At 38.6% G+C, this 26539-nt stretch overlaps 1 protein-coding gene and 1 long non-coding RNA gene across 8 annotated transcripts in view; both read left to right on the top strand.

The window, feature by feature from the left end:
• LOC309634953 overlaps positions 1 to 26539 on the top strand; it is a 738917-nt gene that overhangs the window by 447714 nt on the left and 264664 nt on the right. The gene's annotated exons all lie outside the window — the stretch shown is intronic.
• Positions 1 to 26539, top strand: part of AIG1 (androgen induced 1) — a 228254-nt gene that overhangs the window by 47736 nt on the left and 153979 nt on the right. For all 7 annotated transcript variants that reach the window (XR_014248502.1, XR_014248503.1, XR_014248504.1 and 4 more), the window contains exon 2: positions 14719 to 14874. Coding sequence is in view for 4 of the 7 variants with exons in the window: in XM_082405556.1 (XP_082261682.1) it covers positions 14719 to 14874 (156 nt within the window). In the remaining 3 variants the exon portion in view is untranslated. The remainder of the gene's footprint in view (positions 1 to 14718; positions 14875 to 26539) is intronic.

Raw genomic sequence — 26539 nt, 5'->3', positions numbered from 1 at the left:
GGCTTATCCCTTCTTCCTCCAGTGTTTGGGATTTGAGGCTTCTACCTAGATAAAGAGTCTTGGGCAGAGGCCTTCGTCCCTACCTGTAAACCCTATTCAGTGCACTGCTTGGTGTGATTAGCACAATCACAGCATAACAAAGGAAAAGAAGGCCACTAAAAAGAAAGATTTTTCTGATTCTGCATTTGGGGAGATTTCATTCATAATATTTTGTTGTCACAAAAGTATATTCTGTCCTGGGCTCAAAATCAGTAATAGATTTTTTTTAAATAGCCAAAGCAGATGTTATATATACTATACATAAGCTTCCTCGTGGTCAATCTATAAATTTGACATAATTTGATGAACACCTGTAGATACGATTTTCAATTCAGTTCTAGCATCTGATGTCAGTCACAATAGAAAAGATGGCTAGATTAGCTGTTATTTGCCCACCATATTTCTATGTGATTTCTTCTAGCATTTACCAGTTTGAAACATCAACCTTCAGCTGCTGCATTCTGATCAAGAGAGTTATTGACTGTAAGTTGAACATCCATGTAATATTAAGAATGAAGCGTATATGTATTTTTTCCTTCAGAATGTGTGAGCATACTACAACTTTACGTTTTCTACGGACTAAATTTTTGTCTCCCTCCCCCAAAATTCATATGTTGAAATCATAACCCTCAAGGTGATGGTATTAAGAGGTGGAATCTTTGGGGTGATTAGGTCATGATAATGGAGCCCTAGTGAATGAGATTAGTGCCCTTATAAAAGAGACTCCACAGAGGTCTCTTGACCCTTCTGCCATGTAAGGGCGCAGCAAAACCAAATGTAAAATAGATAGCTACGGGGAAGCAGCCACATAACACAGGGAGATCAGCTCGGTGCTTTGTGGCCACCTAGAGGGGTGGGATAGCGAGGGTGGGAGGGAGACGCAAGAGGGAAGAGATATGGGGATATATATATGTATAGCTGATGCACTTTGTTATAAAGCAGAAACTAACACACCATTGTAAAGCAATTATACTCCAACAAAGATGTTTAAAAAATAAATAAATAATTATTTTTTAAAAAAATGATCCTGAAAAATAAAAAAAGACAGCCATCTATGAACCAGAAAGCAGGTCTTCACCAGACACCAAATCTGCCAGCACCTTGATCTTGGACTTCCCAGCTTCCAGAACTGTAAGAAATAAATTTCATAGTTTATAAGCCACCCAGTGTATGATATTTCTATTATAGAGCCCAGATGGACTAAGATAACATTACATAAAGCTTTTCTCCCAAAGATCATTTAACATATCTTCCTTTCCCTTTTTTTCCCTTCCTCCTTCCCTCTCTCCTTCTCTTCCTTCTTTACCTACCAAAGTTGCCATTAAAATATCGCTACTAGTTATTTGGAGAAGCTATTAAGGCACTTTCTTAGGATCAGCTCCAGTGTGGTCCGCAGCTAGGGCTTTCTCACTAGCAAGTGGTCGAAGGCTGCACTGTTCACATCTTAACTCGTAGAAAACATAAGTAAGCATTTGATTTTTCTAAAGCCCCGTGGCAATTATTTCAAATAAAGTTATTGTTAATGGTTCTGATTTTTAAAAACTACATCCAGAAAAATCTTATTTGGAATCACTTAGAAATTTATAAACAGTTTTTTTTTTTATATACTAAATTTAGTATACTATACCCTGGACAGGACAGTTTTTCATAAAGTTGTTTTTCCCAGCCATCTTTAAAGTTTGGTATAAATTTTAGTATGCTTCCTGATATAAAATTTAGTATACTTTCTGATTTCTAACCAACAACAGATGATTTTCATTTATTTGTTATTCTGGTGAGGAAATTATTGCTAGCTTTCAAAGTTAATGTACCTTATGAAGCAACATAAAATATGCATTTTCTGTTTTCTGAGTTTTTAGAGCTCTTAGGCTGTTTCTCCTTGATTTTATACTTTTAAATTTATTTCGATTTCTTAATGGGTGGTATTGAATTAGAATCTGTCGGGAGAAGTTTCCAGATGAATACTGTTTTTAGAAGAAGAACTGCGTATTTTTATTAATACCTATTGGAACTCCAGAAGATTTTGGATTTTCCTTCATTATCCCATCCACAATAAAAGTGATGAGACTACCTTTACCCCTTTATGGGGTATATTCATTATTTTTTTTTGTTCTGTCCGTGTACAGCCTTGGCTACTGATGGGTTTTTACTATTTATTAGCTTTTAAACACACACTTTGTATGTTTATGAGAACGGAAATGTGACAAAGTCAAAAGAAGATGTATTACTTTAATGTAACTGAAAGGAAAAATGCCATTGCTTGTATTTCTACTGCTGCAAGGCACTCAGTTGCTCTTCACTGTTTTATAAACATATATTTTATATTGATATACTTAATTGATAGTTCTCTAAATTATCTCTGATATTTTTTTTAGAACCTATGCTTCTGCGCATTTTGGTTCCAATTTCTTTTTAAATTTTTCTTTGTCCCAGACGTTTACAATCACCTCAGTACATGAAATTCCCTCCTCACAGTACTTTTTTTCTCCTCAACTCCCCTGACACTTATCATAACCACCCAGGATCTTCTTGCCACGGCCATCCCTGGGTCTCGTGGTCATTGAGAACAGCTTGACCTCTAGCTCATTCTTGGATCACAGCCTCCCATCATTCAACTTGTTCACTCCTACCGGACCTGTGACTCGTACCCCCCGCCCCCAAAAAGAGCTCATGCTGTATCACTCCCCTGTTTTTCTCTAACCACTCTAAACCCTGTGATCTAGCTCTTTAGTTATTCAGCTCCGGACACCCTCACTGCCCTAGCACCTTGTGGGTTTGCCCCGCCGACCCTCATACCCATTAGGTCCGTTTGCGTGCCCCGTGACTGGGGCACTGAGCACGAGTGGAAGCAAATGCAGGTACCCCCCGATTTTCCAGAGCTCACTGTACACCACTTGGCTTTTATGAAAGTACCTGTTTTCCCTAACTGAAAGAAATCCATAGAGGACTTTCACTTTTATGGAAAAAAGAAAAAGATAAAAAGTGGAAAGAGCGTTCAGCATTTGTTTTACAGTGAGTTATTATAGACGCTCCTGAGCAGTGAGAATGGCCTTGCCACGCTTCTTTCCCTGGAAATACATTCAGTATCACAGCATCAAGTCACCATAGCTTTGAACTGTGTCTGTGAGCACCTGTGCTTTATGTCAGTTTATTTTGTGCACCTGTTAGCAAGATGTGTCCTAAGGTAATTGCTTCTCTGCTTTACCCTTTTCAGCTTATGAGAGGTTCATACGAACACTCTACTTTCGGAGAGCGGGGGACACCTGTAATAAAACAGTGCAGCTCAGTTGAAATATCGCTGTGTGATCTCCTTCTTTACAGGGCCCCCAGCATTTCCCGGCCATCCTTCTACTGGCCCCAAGTCAGGTCCCCTCTCTCTCCACTCAGCTGTCTTTGCCACTGTCGTTAATTCTGTAATTAGTAAATGTGTGTTAATACTACACCCCAGATGTTGTGCCAGTCTCTAGGGATACAACATTGAACTAAAACCTAACCCTGCCGCCATGTGCCTACAAAAAAGTCAGGCATTTATAAAACAGCAACACTAATGGTGATTGCATTACACTTGAATCAAGTGGCAAAAAAAAATAAAAGGTGACCTGAAATGCAGATTGGGGCAGGGAGAGGGAGACTCTAACTTGCTCTAGGTAGCATTTTATTGTTATTCTTGTCTTGCTTTTCCTTACAGTTTTACCACATGTGTGTCCCTGGTCTAATATTGTGGGGTTGGTTTTTTTTTCCATTTCTTTTAGAACTTTATCTAAATAGTGTGATACTTTTTCAGTCTTCTAAGATTTGCTTTTATTGTTCAGTGTTATGCTTGTGCAATCATCTGTGTTGATATATGTAACTCTAGGTAATTTATTTTCACTGCTGTATATTATTTTTTTAATATCTCTGTTTATCCATGGTTGAGTCTGTGCACATTTGGGTTGTTTTATTTATTTTTGTCATTATAAACAATTCAGATATGAATAGGAAAGGTATGATAGAGATTGGTTAATTTTCAATATGCATGCAAATTTCAGTTCTGGTCTTTCACTTCAGCCTTCTCTATCGAACACAAGTACCACAAATTAGTAGCAAATTTGACCACTTTGAATGTTGCATCATATTTAAAATGTTACAATAATATCTCCATCAGTTTTCCTGATGTACTATCTATAGAAGGTGGCATAAAATAATTAAATGACCCAAAGTCAAGAGATAGGTCAGACCGTCTATCTGAATAATTAAAAGCAAATGTCCTTCCCTCATTCGTAGCATTTCATTAGAATAACTAAAATATTGTCAGCAACGCTATTAAATATCAGGGAAGTCATGGTGAATTAAATGAGGTCTCTATTGTCTCTCGGCTCCAAATTCACCCTATAATACCTGCTCTTCTGTAACTTTTTAAGCATTTCTCCTTCACATTGAGGATAATGTTGAGCTTTCTCAGTAAAGGGCACTGAAGGAACATTGCAGGAGGATGGGGCTTCACTTACTGCTTCCAGCTGCTGCCCCAGTGGTCAGCTGTGTGGGTAGAAGGACATTCAGTATCGTTCTGCCCCAGCCACAGGCAGGGAACGTGCAGTCCCTGCAGCTCTTCCAACAAGAGCACCACCTGCACCAGGTCTCCTGCCCACAGTGGTCACTCAACTCTTGTGCACCTGCCCATCAGCAGAGGCCCCCTTTCCCTGGGAAGGCTGCTTCTTGGTGGAGAATTTCTCCACCATCCAACTGGCTGCAAACACACCTTCTCTAGTCTGAAGCCCATCCTTGGGGAGGGGACTTCTTCCAAGTTCTTCTTTCCTTGGGTACTCTCCCTGAGCCCTGAGGCACCCTCTAGCATTCTGTTTACATCTAATACTTACTCTCCTATGATAGCCTAATCATTCTTTATATTAAACTTACCTTACTTTAAAAAAGTCAATGAAAAATCTAAAACCTAGCATAAACTTACACATCCAGTGTTCTAAATGTCACCAGTTTTTAAAGTACAAGAAAATCATGTTACAATTTAGTTATGACTCAAAATTATGTCCATTAAGTTACAGTTGACCCTTGAATAAGGTAGGAGTTAGGGGCGCCGACCCCCATGCAATAGAAACACCCATGTATAACTTTATAGTCAGCCCTTTGTATCCAAGGTTCCTCATCTGTGGATTCACCCAACTGCAGATCATGTAGTATGTAGTATTTACTACTGAAAAAAATCCGTATGTAAATGGACCTGGGCAGTTCAAACCCATGTTGTTCAAGGGTCAACTATTTTAAAGCTATAAGAATAGCTTGTTTCTCAATAGAAACATAAGGTGATAACTTTGTGAAGAAAGTAATGGTCATATTTACTTTGTTACCTAAGTAATTGAGAACTGTAATGTATTTCTTAAGTTTCCTAATGTCATAAATAACAGTACCACTTCTAACTTTTTAAAATTTCATACTCGTCTAAAGGACAGAAGCGTATACCTAAAACTCCAATCCCATTCCATGTTGTATACTCTAGGTACCAGGAGACATACATAAGACCATTCATAGGTATATGCATCCTCAACTTTACTAGATAATGCCATTATTTTCCAAAGTGATTGAACCAAAATATACTCCCTCTAGCATTGTTCCACATCATCTTCCACAATTGATATTATCAGACTTTTCTGTATCATTAATGTAATTATAAAATGTCTTAGGGACCTTTCATTTTTTCTGAGATTTTATATTGGCACTTGAGTTGATTGGTGGTAGGACCCTTCCAGCACTAGCTTCGTACTTTCTCAAACTATAAGAACCCTGGTATTTTATAAATACTCTTAATCTAGAGGTAAAATATTATGGAGTCATAGATGAACTAGTGGAGAATAGAAATGAAAAGAATGGTTCATCTTATACCTTTTAGGCTCTGCACCAGTAAACTTCAAAATGATATATTAAACAAATTAACGTGGTAGAACAATGGCCGGTTTGAGTTAAAAATAGAAAATATTATCTGTTAGGGAGTGAGACCTTTCAGAGCCCATCCAAAAGCTTTGTGTGGAAGACCCTGTTTCTGAAGGCAGAAGGCAGCATCTAGAAACAGGGAACTGCTTTCATAAGTATTTTAACCATTCAGTTCCCTGCCAAGTATTTATCTACAATTATGCAGACATAGTCTTTATGTAGACTCAATGTTAGACCAAAATCAATAGATTCATAAATATTAAAATAGAAACGTCTATGGACAGGGGCCATGTTTTTCTAATCGACTTTATTAATACAACTTTACCTGCAGGTGTATATGCTCTTAATACATACAGTTTTGTTTGTTATATATAGATTGTGCATGGGTTATGATTCTATGTCAACTTATCACTTAAGATCTGATTTGGCCTTAATTCACGTCCTTTTTTATTTAGGTTTCAGATTTATCTAACTCTTTAACTAATGATTATGTTTGGCACTTAAATCATCTTCTGCTGCAGTAAATTGTTACCACAAGTAAAAATTTAGTCAGATAAAATAGATTTTACAGTGTTAGAAAATTTAATGCACTTCAGAACAGATTTGTGTTATTAAAGTTACAACATTTTTTTCTTTAAATAACTGTTCACCACTGTTACTGTGCACTTAGCAAACACAGGTGCCACTAAGTTAGAGGTTAGACACTTCTAAGTACATTCACGTTTGTCGCACAACATACGATTGTTTAATAGTCTGCGTTAGTAGTTTACTAAGTGTTTTGTATGTAGTAATCAATAAATATTTGTTAAATAAATCAATGGTGTGTTTAATTCAGTATTTGAAAGGATTCATGCTAATACTAATAGTTGAAAAAAATCTTTAAGCCTATAAAAGTTTTGAGTAACTTCTAATGTCAGTGTAGCGCCGTGAAAACACCCAAGGGAAATTTTCTGTCGTATTTGCAGATTAGAATGGAATCTCTGGAAAGATCCCTGCAGTACTCTTATCAGGATGGTGTTGGAACATGGCATGATTGCACCCATCACTTTGTGAAGCACATCCAAATGCTTTCTTTAGATGACTGTTCTCCTTACTACTTAGATATTGAAAATGATTCTGTGATATTGTAACGAATTTGTGGAAAAGCTTTCCTTTCCAAAGCTGCTTATCTAAGTGCATTATTTCTGACTGAAAAGCTTATTTTTCTTTCTGTCTGTCTGAATGGATTGCTAGCCAGTGGTGACTTATGGCTGACTTCATCGATTTTCAGTAATGAGATAGACCAGTATGAGGTAAATGTCTGTGTACATGGGCAAGGACTCTAAATCACATTCTGAAAACCACGGGCTTGATGATGCAATGAGTCCATCTCCTCAGAAATGTTTGTGGTGAAGATTCCTTGAAAATGCTTGGGCTTAAAGCACATCACTTAAATGGCGGATTTAGAAAAACAAAGTTACAGTCATTAGAGTGGGAGAACCATATTGTCTTGTTCAGGCTAACTCTCTCCAAGGGTAGTAACGGAAAATTCACCAGGCAGTACATCTGATGGGTATAGTCTCAGTGGATGAAGGAGGCAGAGAGAACTTGTGGTACTTTTAAATGCATTTATTTCTCTACAGAGTAACATTCAAAAATGTAACTGATCATGGCTTCCATGTAACTGATGGACTCTATACTGTAGAATTGCCACAGATGTTTAGATGTCTCAGGCAAGGAAGGCACTGGAAGCAAATGCAAAAGAATCCTTGCAGAATGCACTCATCTGATTTCATACTGAGTCACTGCCCCTTGGTGTTGAAATACGTTTGGGATTCACTCTTGATCTGGATAATAAGAAGGAGTTGTGCACTATTAAAAAGTAAGACATTTGTGGAATGGAGGGGGAGTCCCTTAGAAGATTGTGTGTTATGGTATTGCTATTTTGTAGCTGTTGTATTCTTTCAACATGGTGTTTAACTCCTTCAGTCAAATTCACTCTTCATTGAACACACGAATTGCCATGGATTGCTTTTAGGCAAGAACTGCATTGAAATTTTTATGAACTGAAAATAAAATAACTGTTTATGCTATACAGTACCACATGATATATGACTGTGTGAGATACAGGAAGACCTCCAACTCACACCATTTTTCCAAATGTGTTATTCACCCTTCTGCATAGGAGAAATTACACAGATACAAGACATCCATGTATGTTACATGGGCATGAGTCACCTTTCTTTTCTTCTCTTTTCTTTTCTTTTCTTCCTTCCTCCCTCCCTCTCTCTCTCTCTCTCTCTCTCTCTCTCTTTCTTTCTTTCTATTCTACTATTCTTTCCTAGATTACATGTACGTTTACTATACATAATATTGTACACTAATTACAGAAGAGTTTAGATAGATTTTTCATTTCTTCTGTATCATCTCCCCTTTAATTCATGCTCTGTCCTCATACAGAGGACTCCTCTAGACCTTCCCTTATGACACCTATAAATCTCACTGCCTTCTTCCCATCTGTTCTCTCCACAGTTTTCCTTCATTCCATGATCCACGTCACTCCAGTTTCATTGCCACCCCTCAGACTTCTGCCTTCTTGTTTCCTCTGTCTGCCGTGTCTAAAATTAACTTTAAAATAAGCAAAATCTTCAAAACAAACACTGTGGTACTCTTTGCATTAATCTTATGAAAGTACAATATAATCAAAACGCAGTTCAAGATAGATACAAGTTACTGGAAATCTTACTCCTCCCAAAGGTCAAGACAGCTGTACTGTCTTTAAAAATTCATACAAATAGTGATTCCATTTCTTACTTAAGGTGCTGCTTTTCTTATTTTGGTGCATGCTTAGTTCTTGCCTGAGTTTGGCCAAGTAGGCTGAAATATAAAAATTAGCAACTGAAGTAATGACATAACTTGATATATAGACTATAGCTTTCGTACAATCACATATAAATGAGGATATCGAAGATGACCTAGTGAAATAAAATAAAGCCCATTCTGGATAAACTATATCATATATGTTTGGGAATAAATGTTAGAGATCTAATGAATTTGCCCTCTAGTACAAACAGAATTGTAATAGTTTAGTGCATTCCAGAGAAAAAAGGAAAATAATGTTAAATTAATTTAATAAAAACCACTCATGTAAAAAAGATAAAGATATGAATGGAATTTTGGTACATTTCCACACTTGTGGAAATGAACCTAAACCTAAAATGACTCAGTAAACAAGTTGTGATTTCTGACAGGGAGAATTGAGGGGGCGGAGAGAAGATGCAGGGCGAATTAAACAGTAGAGAACATTCTAGAGGAGCAAATGCTAGAATGGCTCAAAAATATCCTGGGATTTTTTTTTTCATTCTGATAGATTTCTATTTATATTTCTTGGAGAGGTATGGTACATTTGACCACTTCATTTCTACACATGATGATACAAAATAATAGGAGCAACCAGCCTGCTAAGAACTCAAAGCCAGATGGTGTATATGTGTGTCATGCTGGGTTGATGGTTTGGAAATGCCAGCTCTGCAGAATGGCTGGAGCCGAATAATGCTTCAACGTAATCCTACATAAGATTCACTTGTGCATCTCCATGTAACTTTTACATTCTTAACTTAATGAATTTTAAGTTACAATGGACAACATGATATATATAGGCAATAGAGTAAAATGTCTCTAATGTGATTTGTTAGCTGTCAGCTCAAATCAAATTTTAACAAAGTAGCAGAAATCTAAAATGGTTTAACAGTTTTGGCTAACTGCTTCTTAAACTAGCAAATAACCAAAAGTCAATCCTTGCTTCTCTGCAGGGAGTGATGGCCTGTTCCATCATTTTTAGGTATTACATTTTGAGGATTAGCCAGTGTGAGTTAAAAAAACAAAAACAAAAACAAACAAACAAAAAACAACCCTAACAAAACCCAACAATTCTCTCTCTGTCTCCTGATGTTTGGAAATCAGGTGAAAATTGTTTTGGGTACCTCCTTTCTTTGATTTCCACATACTCACTTTGGGGAAGTCTTCCACAGCAGTTCAGGCATGGCGGCCATACTGTGGTCATAAGCAGGGGAGAGCCAGTGGAGAGACCTACAGACAGTGACAGGGTAGCCACCAGGTAATAGTGAGGGGACTGCTGTGTTAGATGACACCAGTGGATAAAAAGAGTAAGAAAAGGAATCAGCTGTAAAGAAGTATAAGATTTCATAATACCATTAATCTTCTAAATTTGGCAAAATGTTGTTTAGACTATTACATTTATATTTGCAGAACTTCTTTTATTTTTCTCTTCTAGAATATGAGATTGTTTCTCCCCTTTCATTTGCATTTTAAATCTTCATAAAAGTGTCTGTTTCCCAAGAACCAGTGAATCATTTATTTATTTAACAAACACTTATTGAGTAATTTAAACCCTTCTTAAATAAGTTTTTGCTTCCTCTGTTTTGAGGCTCAGCTACAGTATTACACATTTAAGATCATTATGCCTTCTTAGTGAATTGATCCCTTTATCATTATGAAATGTTCTTCTTTATTTCCGGTAATATTCTTTATCTTGAAACCTACTTTTTGATATTAGTATAGCTATTCCATCTTTCTTATGATTAGCATTCGTATTCATTTACCTTTTAACAAATCTGTACCTTAACACTTGAAGTGCTGTTTGCTTTTTAAATGCAATCTGTCAATCTCTGCCTTTTAATTGGAGAGTTTAAACCATTTGTATTTAATGTAATTATAGGTATTGCTGGATTAAAGTCTGATATCTTATTTTTTTCCTCTGTGTCATCTATTCTTTGTTCCTTTTTCCCAATTTCTGACTTCTTTTGGACTACTTTGGTATTGTTAGTATTCCATTTTATTTCCAGTATTGGTTTATTAGCTGTGATAGAAAGAATTTCTAAATTGACCCCGAAAGATGTCCCACTGTAATCCTGGGAACCTGTCAATGAAAGAGCTATAACTCCTCTGATTACACTATGATATATGCACAGTTGACCTTAAGAAAGAGACATTATCCATGTGGGCCTGATCTTATCACATGAACCCTTAAAATCAGAAAGCTTTTTCAGGCCAGAAGAGGAAAGCAGAAGAGTCAGAGAGATCTGAAGCATAAAGAGTATTTGATATTCTGTTGTTGGATTTGAATATGGAGGGAGCCATCATACAAAGATTGGAGAGCAGATACAAGGAGCTGAGAGTGACTCTGGCTAAGAACTAACAAGGGAACATGAACCTCAGTTTTATAGTCTAAAAGAACTGGATTCTACCAACAATCAGAATGAGCTTGGAAGTAGATCCTTTCCTTGAACCTTGAAATAAGAGCCCTACTTGGCCAACGCGATGAGTTTGGTATTGTGGAACCCTGAGCATAGAAGCCAGACTAATCCACCTGGACTTCTGACCTAAAGAACTGTAACCTAATAAATTGGTGTTTTAAGCTGCTAAGTCTGTGGTAATTTGTTTTGCCACACAGACAACCAACACATTAGCTAAAGATCTCCATTTTATTGTTTTAGTGGTTGCTCTAGGGTTTACTATATGCATCTTTAACTTATCACTGTCTTCTACCAAATAATATTATACCACCTTATATGTAACTAAGAATTCAACAGTAGTATGCCTTCCATTTCTACCTTTTTGTCTTTTGTACTATTGTAGTCATAATTTTATTTCTAAATATGTTTAAGACCTCACAATATATTGTTATATTTTTGCTTTAAATAGTCAATATCTTTTAAAAATTAAAACAAATTAGAAGATAAATCTTTTACAATTATCCACATATTTACTATTTTAGCAACTGTCATTGCTTAGTATAGATTTGAAGTTATATTTGGTATCATATTCTCAATTCCTTTTACATTTCTTATAGTGAAAGGCTATTGGCAATGAATTCTCTCAGCTTCTATTTGTCTGAAAATGTCTTTCACCTTTGACAATTTTTCCCCCTTAAGCACTTTAAAGATATCATTTTACTGTTTTTGGCTTGTGTCGTTTTATACAAGAAGTCTGAGATAATTTTTATCTTTACTTTTCTGTACATGATGTCTTTTTCTGTAGTGACTTTCAAGATTTCCTCTTTTTCACAATTTTCAGCATTTGATTGCACTTCTGTATACCCAATAATCAACTTAAGAAATAAAATACTGATATAGTTTAGGACCTTGTGTCCTTTCCTCAATCTTATCCTCCTTGTAGAGGTACCTAAATTTACTGTTATTAATTCCATGTGTTTCTTCATATTTTACTTCATATACATGCATCTTTAAATTTATCTTTGCACTTTTTGAAATTTATTTTAATGGTGTCAATATGCAGCATTTTTTGTTTCCTTTTTTGTTTGTTTAGTGTTTTGTTGTGAGAATGAAAAATTGATGTGTGCTTAGAATTCCATTGTGTGACTATAGCATGATTTATTTATCTAGTCAACTATTAAGAGATATTTAGATTGTGTCATTTTTCTGAAGCAATGAATGTTAAAATTAACTTTCATGTAAATGTGACTTCATAGTGAAGTCACTAGATAAAAGAGTATATGCATCTTTAAATTACTAGATATTGCCAATTGTTCTTCAAAATGGTTTTCCCAATTTGCGCTCCCACCATAAGGATTCTGGTTATTATCCATCCTTATAATACTTGGTACTCTCAGAATTAAATTGTGAGTAGTTACATGGATGAGAAATGTTATCTAAATTTGCATTTCCCTGGTTATCGATCAGGTAGGACACGTTTTAATATATTCACTGCCAGATTGTCATAGAGATTATTATTCCCCAGTATGGCCACTTCAATTTCTCAACCCCCTTTAGGGTTGACATAAACATCTAACATCTAAAGTCATAAGATGTGCTATGGAAAATTTTCCCAAGTAGGAAATTATTCTCTGAGTCATTTAAATCATTTCTGGTCATCACAGCATGATTCTTGCCAACACTTTAATTGTGCCATGCTCAACGTGGCAGTCTTAACTTCTCCTCTGGTTTTTCTAGTTGTAGAAAAGCAAGAACCCTTAAATCATTGAAGGCAAAAGATAGGCTAAATTATGAAGAAGAATAGAACATTACTCTGACTAAGAATGACTGATAATAGCCGGATTTGTTGAGTTCAGAAGAGCCTGGTGTATTATACGTAAAAAATACTGCAGGATTTTTGTTTATTTGACTAAACCTGGTGGTGGAATCTCCATTACTGGGAATTTTCAATGTGTCTAAGATAAGAGTTTAAACAGAGTGATTAACAATCTGAGTATGTCAGTGCTTTGCTGAGGATAATTTTGAGGGTCCTTCTTCCTTTTGTTCTGTGCCTCAGTGAGGAACAGAGTTTTCATAGATTTGTTCCACTGCCAAGATGGTAATTCACTAAAAAAATTATTTTGTTATGTTTGCTAAACATAATGAGTAAAGTTGTATCTTTTACAAATAAATCATCAGTAAATTATTTCTTGTAAATGAAATCAGAAAAATTCCCCTAAATCTATTCTCGGTGCTAAATGGGTATGATTTTGAGCCTAGGGAATATATTTTCTGCCCTTTCCATAATTTGAATTATCATCTGCCAAGCTGTATTACAGTATGCTGCCTGCCTTCACTCGAGGCTAGGGATCATCAATACTTTTACCCCCACTTTAGGAATTTCACAAATAACTGGGCTCTAGCGTTTCAATGTTCTCTCTCTGTGATAGTCCAAGTAAACATAGCTGATGTCAGTAATTCAATTTGTAATTGATTGGGGAAGGTACAAGCGGTTGTTTTACATTTTTTGGGAAAATGGTGTGGGTATCTAAGTTTACATTACTTTGGACAGATTTTATTTCATAAAGATTGAAAACCCGAGAAGGAGGTCATCTAGTTCAAGTCTGACAACAGAAAATTCCTCCATTTCAGTCTTGATTATTGCGTTCAGTTGATTTCTCTATGACTCAAGGACTAGAAGCTTTCTACCACTTCCTTCGGTAGAAAAAATTTTGACTCTAAGAGATTAAATCATAGGAAGGTTTCTTCACATTCAGACTAAACTGTCTCATTTATTATTGATCTTTTTTTTAATGTATTTATTTTATTTATTTATTTTTGGCTGTGTTGGGTCTTCGTTGCTGTATGCGGGCTTTCTCTAGTTGCAGCGAGCTGGGGCTACTGTTCGTTGAGGTGCACGGGCTCCTCTTTGAGGGGACTTCTCTTGTGTGGAGCACGGGCTCTAGGTGCATGGGCTTCAGTAGTTGTGGCACGTGAGCTCAGTAGTTGTGGCTCGCGGGCTCTAGAGCGCAGGCTCAGTAGTTGTGGTGCACGGGCTTAGTTGCTCCGCGGCATGTGAGATCTTCCCGGACCAGGGCTCGAACCTGTGTCCCCTGCATTGGCAGGCGGAGTCTTAACCACTGCGCCACCAGGGAAGCCCTATTGATCTTTTTTAAGTCTTTTTCTTTGCACTTTTTAGATGTTTGTTAAATCACACTAGTCAATATTACTAAACCACAGATGTGATGTTTTAAAATAAGGGACATGTCATTTGAGAACTGATACCACTTTCTGTCCATGCATGTTTTGCATTTGTCCTTAGGTGTGCAAAAATGGAAGCAGTGTTTTTAAGATGAATTTTCTCACCTATGATAGCAAGTTGTAAATGTCTGACTCTTTTTCTATTTGCAGGGCTAGCTCTTAAAATGTGCTTCTGATCCTCTTTTACCCTGTGTCATGTTGCAGAGGTGTAGCTTGTTTGCTGCCCTACAGCTTGGGTTTCTTTCGATCTCATTGACTAATACCAATCATTGTCTCCCTCCAGGTTATCCAAGCTGTCTTTTTTGGCATCTGTGTGCTGACTGATCTTTCCAGTCTTCTGACTAGAGGAAGTGGGAGCCAAGAACAAGAGAGGCAGCTCAAGAAGCTCATCTCTCTCCGGGACTGGATGCTGGCTGTATTGGCCTTTCCTGTTGGGATTGTGAGTAGGATGTAAAAAAGCATTTAACCACAAAAGAAACTTGGGTCTTATATCAGACTTCTAAGAGGGAAAAAAGGGCTCATTATAGGCTTCCGTATTGGGGCTGCCATAACAAAGCACCACAGACTGAGTAGCTTAAACAGCAGAAATTTATTTTCTCATGGTTCTGGAGGTTGGAAGTCTGAGATCCAGGTGTCTGCAGGGTTGATTTCTTCTGAGGCCTCTCTCCTTGGCTTGTAAAGGGCCTCCTTCTCCTTGTGTCTTCATATGGTTTTCCCTCTGTGTGTATCCCTCTCCCAATCTCCCCTTCTTAAAAGGACACGAGTCATACTGACCAGAGCCCCTCAATGAACTCATTCAATCTCAATTGCTTCATTAAAGACCCTGCCTCCAAATACGGTCACATTCCGAGACACTAGGAGTTAGGACTTCGGCGTGTGAATTTTAGGGGGACACAGTTCAACCCATAACCGTTTCTTAAGCAGCCCAAACTTGAAATGTATGTTCCGTGGGTCTGTGACCATTCTGGTATTTTTGAACTTGGGAGAGGAAGTCAGTATTAGCTCATACTTCTTCACTTACCCAGCGGTGCCATTAGCTAATATCACTTAAGTAAATGCTGCTTAATGTTTGGGTCTGTTCTGGCTTCGTTGATTTTCATTGTTTTCAGTTAGATTCCCTCCTTAGCTTAACTTCCTTTACAGATCTGTTCATCATCCATTGTCTGTACATAAACCATGTTTCTTGAAAGGGCTGGGGCCCCATGAGATTCTATAGATTTTAACCTGTGTATAGCCAGGAGAAGGATGAGAGAATGCTTGTAAATTGTGAGAACAATTAAGAGTGTGTTATCTAATTCAAATTCAGAACTTTCATTGGCCACCTGATTTCTGGGAAAAATAGAAACCCATGCACCGAGTCCAAGGTCCTCTGTAGGCAGAGTCAGAAAGTTGTTTTTTAAATCCTTCCAGGACTTCCCTGGTAGCTCAGTGGTTAAGAATCTGCCTGCCAGTGCAGGGGACATGGGTTCGATCCCTGGTCTGGTAAGATCCCACATACCGCAGAGCAACTAAGCCCGTACACCACAACTACTGAGCCTGCACTCTGGATCCTGCGAGCCACAACTACTGAGCCCACGTGCCACAACTACTGAAGCCCATGCACTCTAGGGCCCGTGTGCCACAACTACTGAGCCCACATGCTGCAACTACTGAAGCCCGTGTGCCTAGAGCCCATGCTCTACAACAAGAGAAGCCACCAAAATGAGAAGCCCGTGCACTCCAACTAGAGAAAGCTCGCACACAACAACAAAGACCCAACTCAGCCAAAAAAAAAAACTTTAAAAAAATAAATAAATAAATCCTTCCAATGACTCTTATTTATACCTGGCAGAAACCTCTACGTGCTTATTCTAAGACCAGTTAGTGGACACCCAGACTATCACTGAATTGCTTTTTCTATGTACTGAATTGTGTTTTCTTGGATGAAGTAACCCTCAGCTCTTGACAACAACACAAGGAGAGTAGTATAATCTGGTCACACTTCTCTGTTCATTCCTCATCCTTACCCTCTGAAAACCTAGATAGATGCTCCGATTGAAGCCATCTACCAAATCTCTCAAACTCTGTTGCTTAACATAACAGAGTTAAATGCTTTATATAATATATTTGATATTTCCTTCTCTGGACTTGCCTTATAAAATGCAAACACCTTCTATCAGAATACTCATCTGAGAGAAAATTTCCATTGGTATAAACTGTAAAGACTAAACTTTCTGCATGAAAGAATTATCTAGAAAATCCAAGTCTGTATATTTTCTGTTACTTTTTACTGGCTTACTCCCTTGGAATTTTTCTTCTTCTTCTTCTTCTTTTTTTTTTTTTTAGTTGCAGCATGCAGGATCTTTTAGTTGTGGCATGCAAACTCTTAGTTGCAGCCTGTGGGATCTAGTTCCCTGACCAGGGATTGAACCTGGGTCCCCTGCATTGGGAGCGTGGAGTCATAGCCACTGGACCACCAGGGAAGTCCCCTTACTCCCTTGGAATTTCCATAGGCATGTCACTGACTCTGGAAATCTTCCTTGGCTAGAAGGAATATAATAATAACACAATACAAAGGTAAATAGGAATACAATATTAACCATTTCTCTTAGCTCTGCCTCCCCTTCTGTTACGTGGTGTCAAACTGTGTCTCTGTGAGCTTAAGTTGTATGTCTTGCCACTCTCACCAAAGGCTCATTGCATATGCCCTTTAGACATTTATGACATTACTTTAGCCGAAAACTTTTTGCTCCTGCTTGAGACTTGAGATACTTGTCAGCTTTCAGTATCCTTCCTGAGTTTAGCCCATGTATGTATGCTTCATGGTTTGTAAAAGAATGGGAGCCTTTTTTGTTTGCTTGTTTGTTTGATTACATCTGATATTTTCCTTTGTGCTTCACAATTTTTGTTGTTTTCTGTGTGTTTTAGAAGAGGGAAGAGAAGTAATAATGCCTTTAATTTCACCCCCCTTTTTAAGCCAGAAATCATAATATTATATTTGCATTACATAATGTACCTTCTAACTGATGAGCCTCACAGAAGAATTTAAAGAACAAATAATGAATCAGAGATGTGCGGTTTCAATGATTTCTTTAACTCTTATTTTTTTCTTGCCCACTGGTATTTTATAGTCAATATTTATGTTTTTCATAATTTTTCCTGTTATTATGAGTCATTTTCCCTTTTACAGTCACTGGCCTTTTATTTTTCCTGACCTTTTTGGAGCCTCCTCCCCACTCCTTCCTCTCTTTTTCTCTTTCTGTCTCTCTCTTTAATATTAGGAAGAATCCTGGCCCGTAATTTCCTTACATTTTCCATTGTTCCTTACTCAGTCATTTGATTTTTTGTATCTGTTTACCTGACTTCTCACTCTAATGCACAGAAATTCATTCTGAGGCAAAAAGCTGTTAATGCCTTCTTCCTAGACCCCATTAATTTTATTGTGAAGTCATATTTACAGAGGATATGAATTTGGTTCTTTATAATCATTTTTATCCAAAATATTTTTTTCATTAAAACATACAGTTTCATGATTTTTTCCTATCTTTCCCCATGGTTATTTCCCAGCTTTCCTTCCCAATGAGCCCTAATCTTTGCTATGACTTCTGTATCTCCTCCATCTCCCCCAGCTGCTCAGTAGGGTCTGGAATTCCATGGTAGTTTTACCACTTAAGATTTTCTTCCTTGTTAACATATGTACCCTTCCTGAAGCAATGCCATTAGGAATCACCTGAAGTGGTGTCGTCTTTACTCTTCCTGTGGCTCCCGGCCTGGGAGGGAGGTGCCTGGCCCAAAGAGTTCATTATATCAGAAGGACAGGAATAGTAGTAATGCCCAGGACCTGTGGGATCTGTAGTGTAAGAATGCCTATGTGTGCAAATGATTGGTTATAACATTTGTAATTAAACAGCTTGTACCATGTTGGTTGACACAGTCAAGATCCTAAAGGGCAAACTATGCCCAGAGAGCCTGGGGCGTGGCTCAAGCATCCTAAGGAGGAAGGTACAGAGGCTCCACTTAGAAGCCTGTGGTCGGTCCCCAGAGACCTCCAGGCTCTGACTGCCAGGTGACTGCCAACCTCACAGAGGACTTCCTCTGCTATCTTCTTCTGGCTTCCTCAGCTCCACGCCTTCTGTTTGTCAACCACAAGTTTGCGGGGGGAAAGCAATGTTATTTTTGCTTCCTGGTACAGGGCAAAAAGGCGATGGGCATAAAAAGAGGGCAGAATGGCAGCTGAATGTATCACCTCTGCTCAAAGTTTCCCAAAGAGACCTCTTAGCCCCGAGCTTTTCTGGCACTCCCATTGTCTCTCTCTCTCTCACCTCAGCTGTAACTATGGCAGCAAGAAAGACCTGGTAGGTTATCTAGGATTTGTATTTTCTCCACTAATGCTTCCTCCAGTAACGAGCTGACAGTAATTGCTTTATGTGGGCATGAGGCACTAAATATGATTTTGTGACCCATGGACCTGATGTGTGTCTACTTCATGTACTCTCTGTCTCTCTCTCAAGTATATATAAAAATAATGAAGCATTCCAATCCAAGATAATTGGGGTAAGGCTTTGTTTCAGCATAACCTTGAAGAAATCAGGCAGGGTTGCTTGAGTGAACATAGCATGTATCATCCTGATTTGTGTAGATTCCCATCAATGCAAAGCTGGCCTTGATTAGTAACGCTAATGGCCGGAAACCACCGCCACTCCCAAAGCCTTGCAGCTCATTTTTGCAGGGATAACCCCTTGGAGGCTCTTCTTACCATGTGCAGTTCATTTCTGAACGCTGTCCCCCTTTTAAAGAAGCATTACAAATAATTCTATGACATTATGTGGTCTGGAAGCACTGAAGTTTATTAGGAGCAATCAAACCAAGAATGTCTTTTGTCTCCTGTGAGTTTGTTGACTTTTGTGCTGGCAGATACTCTTCTAGTTAAGAGAATAAAGCTAAGGCTTTTTCAACCAAAAAGAAAAAAAGAGAAAGAGTAGCAAACAATGAGTATGATGAGTATGAAATTGCCTCTTTCAAAAATCCTAAATGTGTCTCCAACTGCTATCCCAAGCAGCCCATTTAATGACGAAGAACAATTATATATTTTCCATTCATTCGAGTCTGTGCCTCCCGTTCCTCCGCAGCTGCTCAGCTTGCGTGATGCACATAATCAGACCTCACCACCTCTCCAGTACACCTTTGTCCCTGGGCTTACTTGGGTTACTCTAGACCAGATGCTGGGTGGCTGCTTTGCTAACCGTGATGGATGGGTGAAGATGAGGATGTACCTGTCTCAGTAAAGAAGCAGTGGGTCTGAGAAGGTCCTGGAAATTTGGATCTGTTCTAACCCAGGATGGGATCCAGGGTATCCTGAGCAAACTAGCATGTGCCCCGATGAACTTTTCTGGAATCTGAGCTTTTCATCTGAGTTTCGTCTCAAAGCTATTTGTTAACTCTTTCTGGTGTTATAATCATGTTCTGGTAAAGACTTTGTGAAGGTTTTACATGTAACAACCTAGTCTAGAACCCTTTAAAGCTCATTTTTGCTTGTGGTGGGAACTGTATGGTACCTGCTGCCTTAGGAAACATGGAAAATGGAGTTTGAGGTTTCAAATGCACACTCAAAGAAAAAGTATCTAGCAATTATTTTCAGAAAGAGATTCCTCAAAGTCTTCATTTATTGATATACTAGCTAACTCTAAGCTATCCTTCAGAAAAATTTTGTGATGCATATAAATTTAGATTGTCATACCTCTACGATTTAAAAAAACATTATTTTCATTTCCGATTTTTAGAGGTAAGAGATTGGCTTAAATGGAAAGCAAACTTAGTAATGAATATTAGTTACTAATATTAATGTCTGTTAATGTAACACACAAAGGAAGGGAATTTGATTCTATTTGAGATTGTAAATAAAAGCCAATGCTTTTCTTTCTGTTTTGATATTAAGGGGAAACTTGGGATTTAATACACTTAATATCTCCTGATCCTCTCTTTATTAAATTTTCACACAGGTACCTAAAATCAAACTCTTTTCTATTTTCTTTAAGCCTTCACTGATGTTATAAGTTTCTTCAAATGCCCTTTTTCTTTCTCTTCACCTTTGAAGTTAAAAATATAATATCTGCTAGGTCATATTTTATGGTTAAACCCAGTTCATTTGGGGTTGAGTCAGTCATAGGCTTTCCCCCTGCGCTGAAATGAGTGTGAGTTGAGTTGCCTAAGGGGAGGTTCAGAGATGAGAATTCATTCAAGATCAGTTAGCAAAGGGAGCCTTTACCTCCCATACCATTTTTCAGTCTTCTGAAAAATGTTCAGAAGACTGTCATAACCTAACCTAGGTGAGTTGTCTTAAACTCACCTTTTTGAACGCCTTTTCAAAAGACCAAGGGCATAATATGACTAGACAGACGTACCCGATAGAGAACCAGGTTGCTTCTTGACCATCTTATATATTCTTCTCTCCTAAATGAAAACCAAAGATTTTCTGCCTTGGTGAACTATTTAATTTGTACACATTCATGCTAACTCAGAGTAGTCAGCTTGCAAGACAAATATCTTCAACACAAAAAATAACCACACTTTGACAAAAATTTTACTGTAGGTGCCTACTTTTAATCACTCTACAGTGAAAACCACACATTTATATCCAGAACATTCAAAGGACAGAAGTTCGAGTCAAGTCAGTAGTTATTTGCAGGTACGTGGAGTTTACTAGGTATAGCAGGTACTGAGTGCTAGGAGCCATATAGTGGTGACTAAGAACTGATCTTGCCCTTCAGGGTCTCACAGTTTAGAGAAGGTGACTTTATAAGCCATATCAGCAAGTAAATTAAAAGGTAACATGATGAGTATAACAACATATGCAGGTACAGAAGTAGCCCATAAGAGGAAAGGATTGGTTTTACTGAGTGGGAGGTCCTGGAAGACTTCCCAGAAATGATGATATCGGAGCTCTGTTTTGAAGAATAACTAAAAAACTTATTGGATGTGTAAGTTAGTGATACTCTCAGCTGCAAGTAACAGAACACCCCCAGATATTCACCTGGCTCACTCTTTCACTTCATTCAAGTCTCTACTCAAATTATTCCACCTCAGAAAATCTACCATGAATAACCTTTATAAATCAGCCTCCCTCCATCATTCTGTATGCCCTTAACTTACTTTATATTCTCCTTCATTGTTACTGCTACCTGGCACATTATATGTTTATTCTTTTATTTCTACTGTATGTCTTCTCTGACTCGACACCTGCCCTATGAGGTTAGGGAGATTGTGTGTCTAATTTACTGCTATAAGCCAAGCATCAGAAGCAACGTGTAAATAATTCAGTATTTTTTGAGTGACTATCCAACCAACCGTGGCTTAAGCAGTAAAGATATTTAATGTTTCATAAAACAAGAAGCCTATAAGCAGGTAGTTTCCGGGTTGTATTGCTCAGTATTATCATTTGAGGCTTATGCATTTTCTGTTTTCCCCTTTTCTGTCTCCAGAGTCTTGGCTTTTTGTCTTTGAACATGCTACCTACAATCTCAAAAGGGTTGATAAACCACCAAACATCATATGCTTTGCACCCATGTTCAGGGCATGGAGAGGAAGACACTCTTAAGGGAGCTCTCCCTAAGGGTTTGTCTCTTCATCGTACCAATGAACCTTTCCCAGAAGCTCCATCAGCCAGTTTGCCCATACATCTCATTTGACTGTCACATGGCTAGAACTAGCTGCATGGAATGCTGGGAAAGCCAGTAGGAGACAAAGGGAATGAGCTCACCATGAGGGCTTAAAGTAATTATGATTTCTCCTCATGAGTTAGGCACACTGCTGCCCAAACAAAATCACTAGTTTCAAGAAATATTATAAGTAACAAATTTTGAGAATAATAATTAAATGTAAAGTAAATAAAAACTAATAGAATTTTAGGTTATTTATTGTTTATGTTGATATAAAAAATAGATATTGTAAAACTGATGAGACTAATCATGGACATTTTCTATCTTAGCCAAGAAAGGCAGATTTTTTCCATTCATTCTCTGCCAATACCATTTTTTGGTGCATTCTCAGCAGTATTATCATGAACAACTGTCTAAGTCTGACATTTGAAGAAGTTCTTCTCAAAGAAAATCACATATGTTACACAACTGACTAAATGGCTTATGTTCATGTTCTGAAACTCCATATGAAATTTGTCAGAGGTAGCCCTGCTTTAGTCCAGCAACCGGGTTCAGTGAGTAAAAATCTGCCTTTAATAATAGTCCCCTAGAAATCGTAGAGAATTATCGTGTTCTGTATACCATCTCACAGAGTTCCCACTCTCTCTAGGCGAAAAGGCCACAAATATATTCAGAAAATGAAGATATCTTCTTCCCATATTTATATCCATAAGTAAGATATGTATTTGAAATATGTAATGGAGAAAAAAGTAGACTTGTTAATTAAGTCTATTAACAATTAACATAATTAATGTTAATTCAATAACATTAATAATGTATATGATTCTTGTTCTCAAAAATATGAACCCCCAAGACTTCTCTGGTGGTGCAGTAGTAGAATCCACTGCCAATGCAGGGGACACGGGTTCGAGCCCTGGTCCGGGAAGATCCCACATGCCACAGAGAACTAAGCCCATGAGCCACAACTACTGAGCCCACGAGCCACAACTACTGAAGCCCACGTGCCTAGAGCCTGTGCTCCGCAACAAGAGAAGCCACCACGGTGAGAAGCTCGCGCACCATAATGAAGAGTAACCCCCGCTTGCCGCAACTAGAGAAAGCCCACACGCAGCAACGAAGACCCAACACAGCCATAAATAAATAAATTTATTAAAAAAAAAAAAGTGACCCCCCCCCCCCAAGAAACCAGGACCTTTTGTATGCCCTTGTTTGGGGGACCAAGAACAAGATGCAGTATTAGTTGTTGATTTAAAAAAAAAAAAAGAAAAGGAAAGAAAAGAGGAACACTTTCATTTTTCGTCTTCCTTCTCTGCATGTTTCCTTCCCTCCCTATCTCTCTACTTCTGTTTCTGTCTCTCTTTCTCTCTTACCTTTGCCCCACCCCATCCTTCTACCACAAGCGTCTCCTTCTTCATAGAAAAATAAATAACAATTTGCTGTATGGGTGTTCCTGAAATTACTACAGCCCCTGTGAGCATTTTGAGGTAACTCTTACCTGTTTTAGCTGGATCAAAATGTGCTGTGTTAAAGCAGCCGATATCAAAAGGAATATTTCCCCCCAAGGAAGGAGCTAGTGGAATTTCCACCTACACAGAATGTATTAACTTTTTGTTGTGCGATTACCATGCTAATGATTTGTTTATTTTACCACAAAGAGCCAGTCTTGGATAGGACTTTCATTCATCATGCCTTCTTGTAACTCTCCTAGGAACAGAAGTTGAGGCATGATTCTGGCTTTGGGGGACGTTTTCCCAGAGACACAGGCAGGAAGGCGGGAAGGAGAGAAGACGGGAAGATGAGGGATGGTGAGGGGAGAGAACGTGTGCAGCCACAGTTCACAGGTGGCCCTGTTGCCCTGCCCACTGTCTCCTAAGTGCCTGTGAAGAAACTTTTCCAAGAAGTTTCCCTCTTCAGAACGTCCCTTTAGCCTGTAGGTTAGGTCTGTGCTTCAGTTACACAAGGGAACAAACATATGCCAGCAGTTTGGGCAGTGGTGGCCAAAGTTTGGTGCAACATAAGGAAAATGAAGGGAGCTGTGTCTCAGAGGGAACCAGAGGAGCCCTTCTGTCCCAATCTGCTTCTATGCTTCTCTGAGTTCCCTACCACTTTGTTCATTATTCACCAAGGGGAAACTGGGGAGGGATGTGAAGTAGGAAAGAATCCTAAGCATAAATTAGTGGTGTGCCAAGGTTGGAAGGCGTGAATGGAGAGGAGTTTTCTCTGCCCATTTTTATCACCTCACCCCGCTTAATCCTAAGGAGGGCCCCTCCCCTTTCTTTGCCTTAACAACCAACTACAAAATTAGAATGGCTGCCTTCATACAAACACAAATAACAAAACAGAAAGAGCCTCAGCGCCCCCATGCCTAGAAAATAATACATAGGAGCCCAGGGGTTTGCTGTCAAAATTAGCAGAGTCAACAAGGGAAAACAGCCCCTACATTCACTGATATGGTAACATTATTGTCTGACTATTCAGAAATTCTACCTATACCCCCTTCCCTCCCAAATTACTTTAGAGTCCTAAAGAAGATACTACATACGCAGAGGCATTTGCTGTCACCTTCTGAAACTTCTTGCCGTCTCCCTTCCCATAGTGGCAAAACCCACCAGCATCTCAAGAGCCTGAAAAGTCTATGAATGAGAGCTCGCTCCTACTACATGCTGCTGGGGGTCAGACACTGCACCAAGGGCTGTACTCTGATTGTTTATTTAATCCTCAGAGCCCCCAAAGGTAGGAATGTCCATCATTCCCACTTCACAGAAGATGCTTCTGTTGTACAGCTAGACAGACAGGGCTCCCATTTTACAGGTCCCTTGCCTGAGGTCCACAGCTAGGAAACGGTGCGACCTGGACTTGAACCCAATCATTCTGATAATGGAGTGCTTGCTCTTTGCAAGTACTCTAAACTTTTTGACAAACCAAACCCAGCTTTGCTTTTCATCATTCAGCTGATAGACACTTCCAGCTATGTACGTGAACTCCAAGCTGACCACAATTTCTCATTTAGGACAATGCATCAAAAATGAGAAAGGGGCTTATGCAGAATCTGGCTCAAAAGTCACTGTTTATCTTTTTCCTTGAGGCTGTTTAACCAAAGCCTGTTCATTTGTGCTTATTATTGTTTCTCTGTGATACATTATTTCATTGGCACCATAGAGCCAGTGGTTTCATACGGTTTTACAGGCCAGTTTACAAAGTACGAATTTTGGCAAGGAGAGAACATCTTCCTGCCTTGTCTTCTTGTTTCAACAATTGGATACAGATTTAAGCCACCACGGATTTTACCCAATATACTGGTTTTTAATATGTGAAAATAAGGTATTATCAGTAGAATTAGCTACGTTTTTTAAAAATGGATACTGAATGTATCTAGTATCATCTGTAAATCATCTCTGGGTTTCTAAGAAGGCATAGTTCAGAGCTACACAGTTGCAAAAGAATATTTTTGGCAAGAGATGATCCAGTACATTCTGCATGGGTATCCTAACAAATCAGCTGTGCCTACCCAGTGAAATACCTTACTAAGAATTCTTAAGAGCCATTTTGTTCTGCTTTATCAAGAGAGAGTTTTCTGTCAAATTCGCTTTTCTTTTAAAATGTATAATTTATCCCCCCCCCCCGCCTCCTATTTTCGACAAGGATTTGAGGTGGTCTGAGGTACATCAGTTAATCAAAGTGGCCCAGCCTCCTGGGCCTCAGCATCGTTCAGCAAATGCCGCCTGTAAGTAATCTTGCCTATTTGATGTGTCTTCTATATTACACTGCGGGATACACAGAGGAACTTGCTTATGTACTTTATCTTGAAAAATGAGGCAAGCCAGGAAAATGGGGAGAAACCTTCGATAGACCTTCTGGCAAATTCAGTTAACATTTATTGAGTGCTATACACCAGGTACTGTGTGAAATGCTCTCACACGGTTTCACTCACTCTATTAGGGGATCTTATAAAAACAAGAGGCAGTAGGCAATAGGAAGCTCAGTCATCCCTACAGACTGTGATGCCAACATAGAGGACTGGGGCACCGAGGAGGGGAAGCTGCTGCCATGCTGGCCATCAGAGCCGCTTCTTGCTTTGCTCAGTCCTATCTAGAGAGTAATGCCTGTCGTATCGGACCCAGTCAGAAATATCTGTTGCTCTGTGCTTGAAGAGTCTCAAGCAAAAATGGAGTAAGGGAGGAGAAAGCAAGCAAGCTCTGGGGGTGGTGGGGATCATCCATACAAAGTAGATTTTCTTTGGGTCTCCTTGCTCTGTTAGCACAGCTTAAAAACAGATGTTTCTTCCCAATCTTGGCACCTTCCTGAGATGCTGATCCTCAAAGTAATTAGTTTAGCGTAACCTCCTGGCTCTTAATTGACGAGAAGGGTTCTTGAACCAAAAAAAAAAAAAAAAAATCTGTAATTGGTCAGCAGTTCTAGAGGGGGCCTAAACAGATGACAGAGAGTTCAGGTAGACCAAATGCCAAGGAA

The sequence above is a fragment of the Balaenoptera borealis genome (assembly GCF_965194805.1).
Source record: "Balaenoptera borealis genome assembly, chromosome: 9".
Classification (NCBI taxonomy): Eukaryota; Metazoa; Chordata; class Mammalia; order Artiodactyla; family Balaenopteridae; genus Balaenoptera; species Balaenoptera borealis.
Note: the sequence above shows the minus strand (reverse complement) of the source record. Positions and strands in the feature narration are given on the sequence as shown.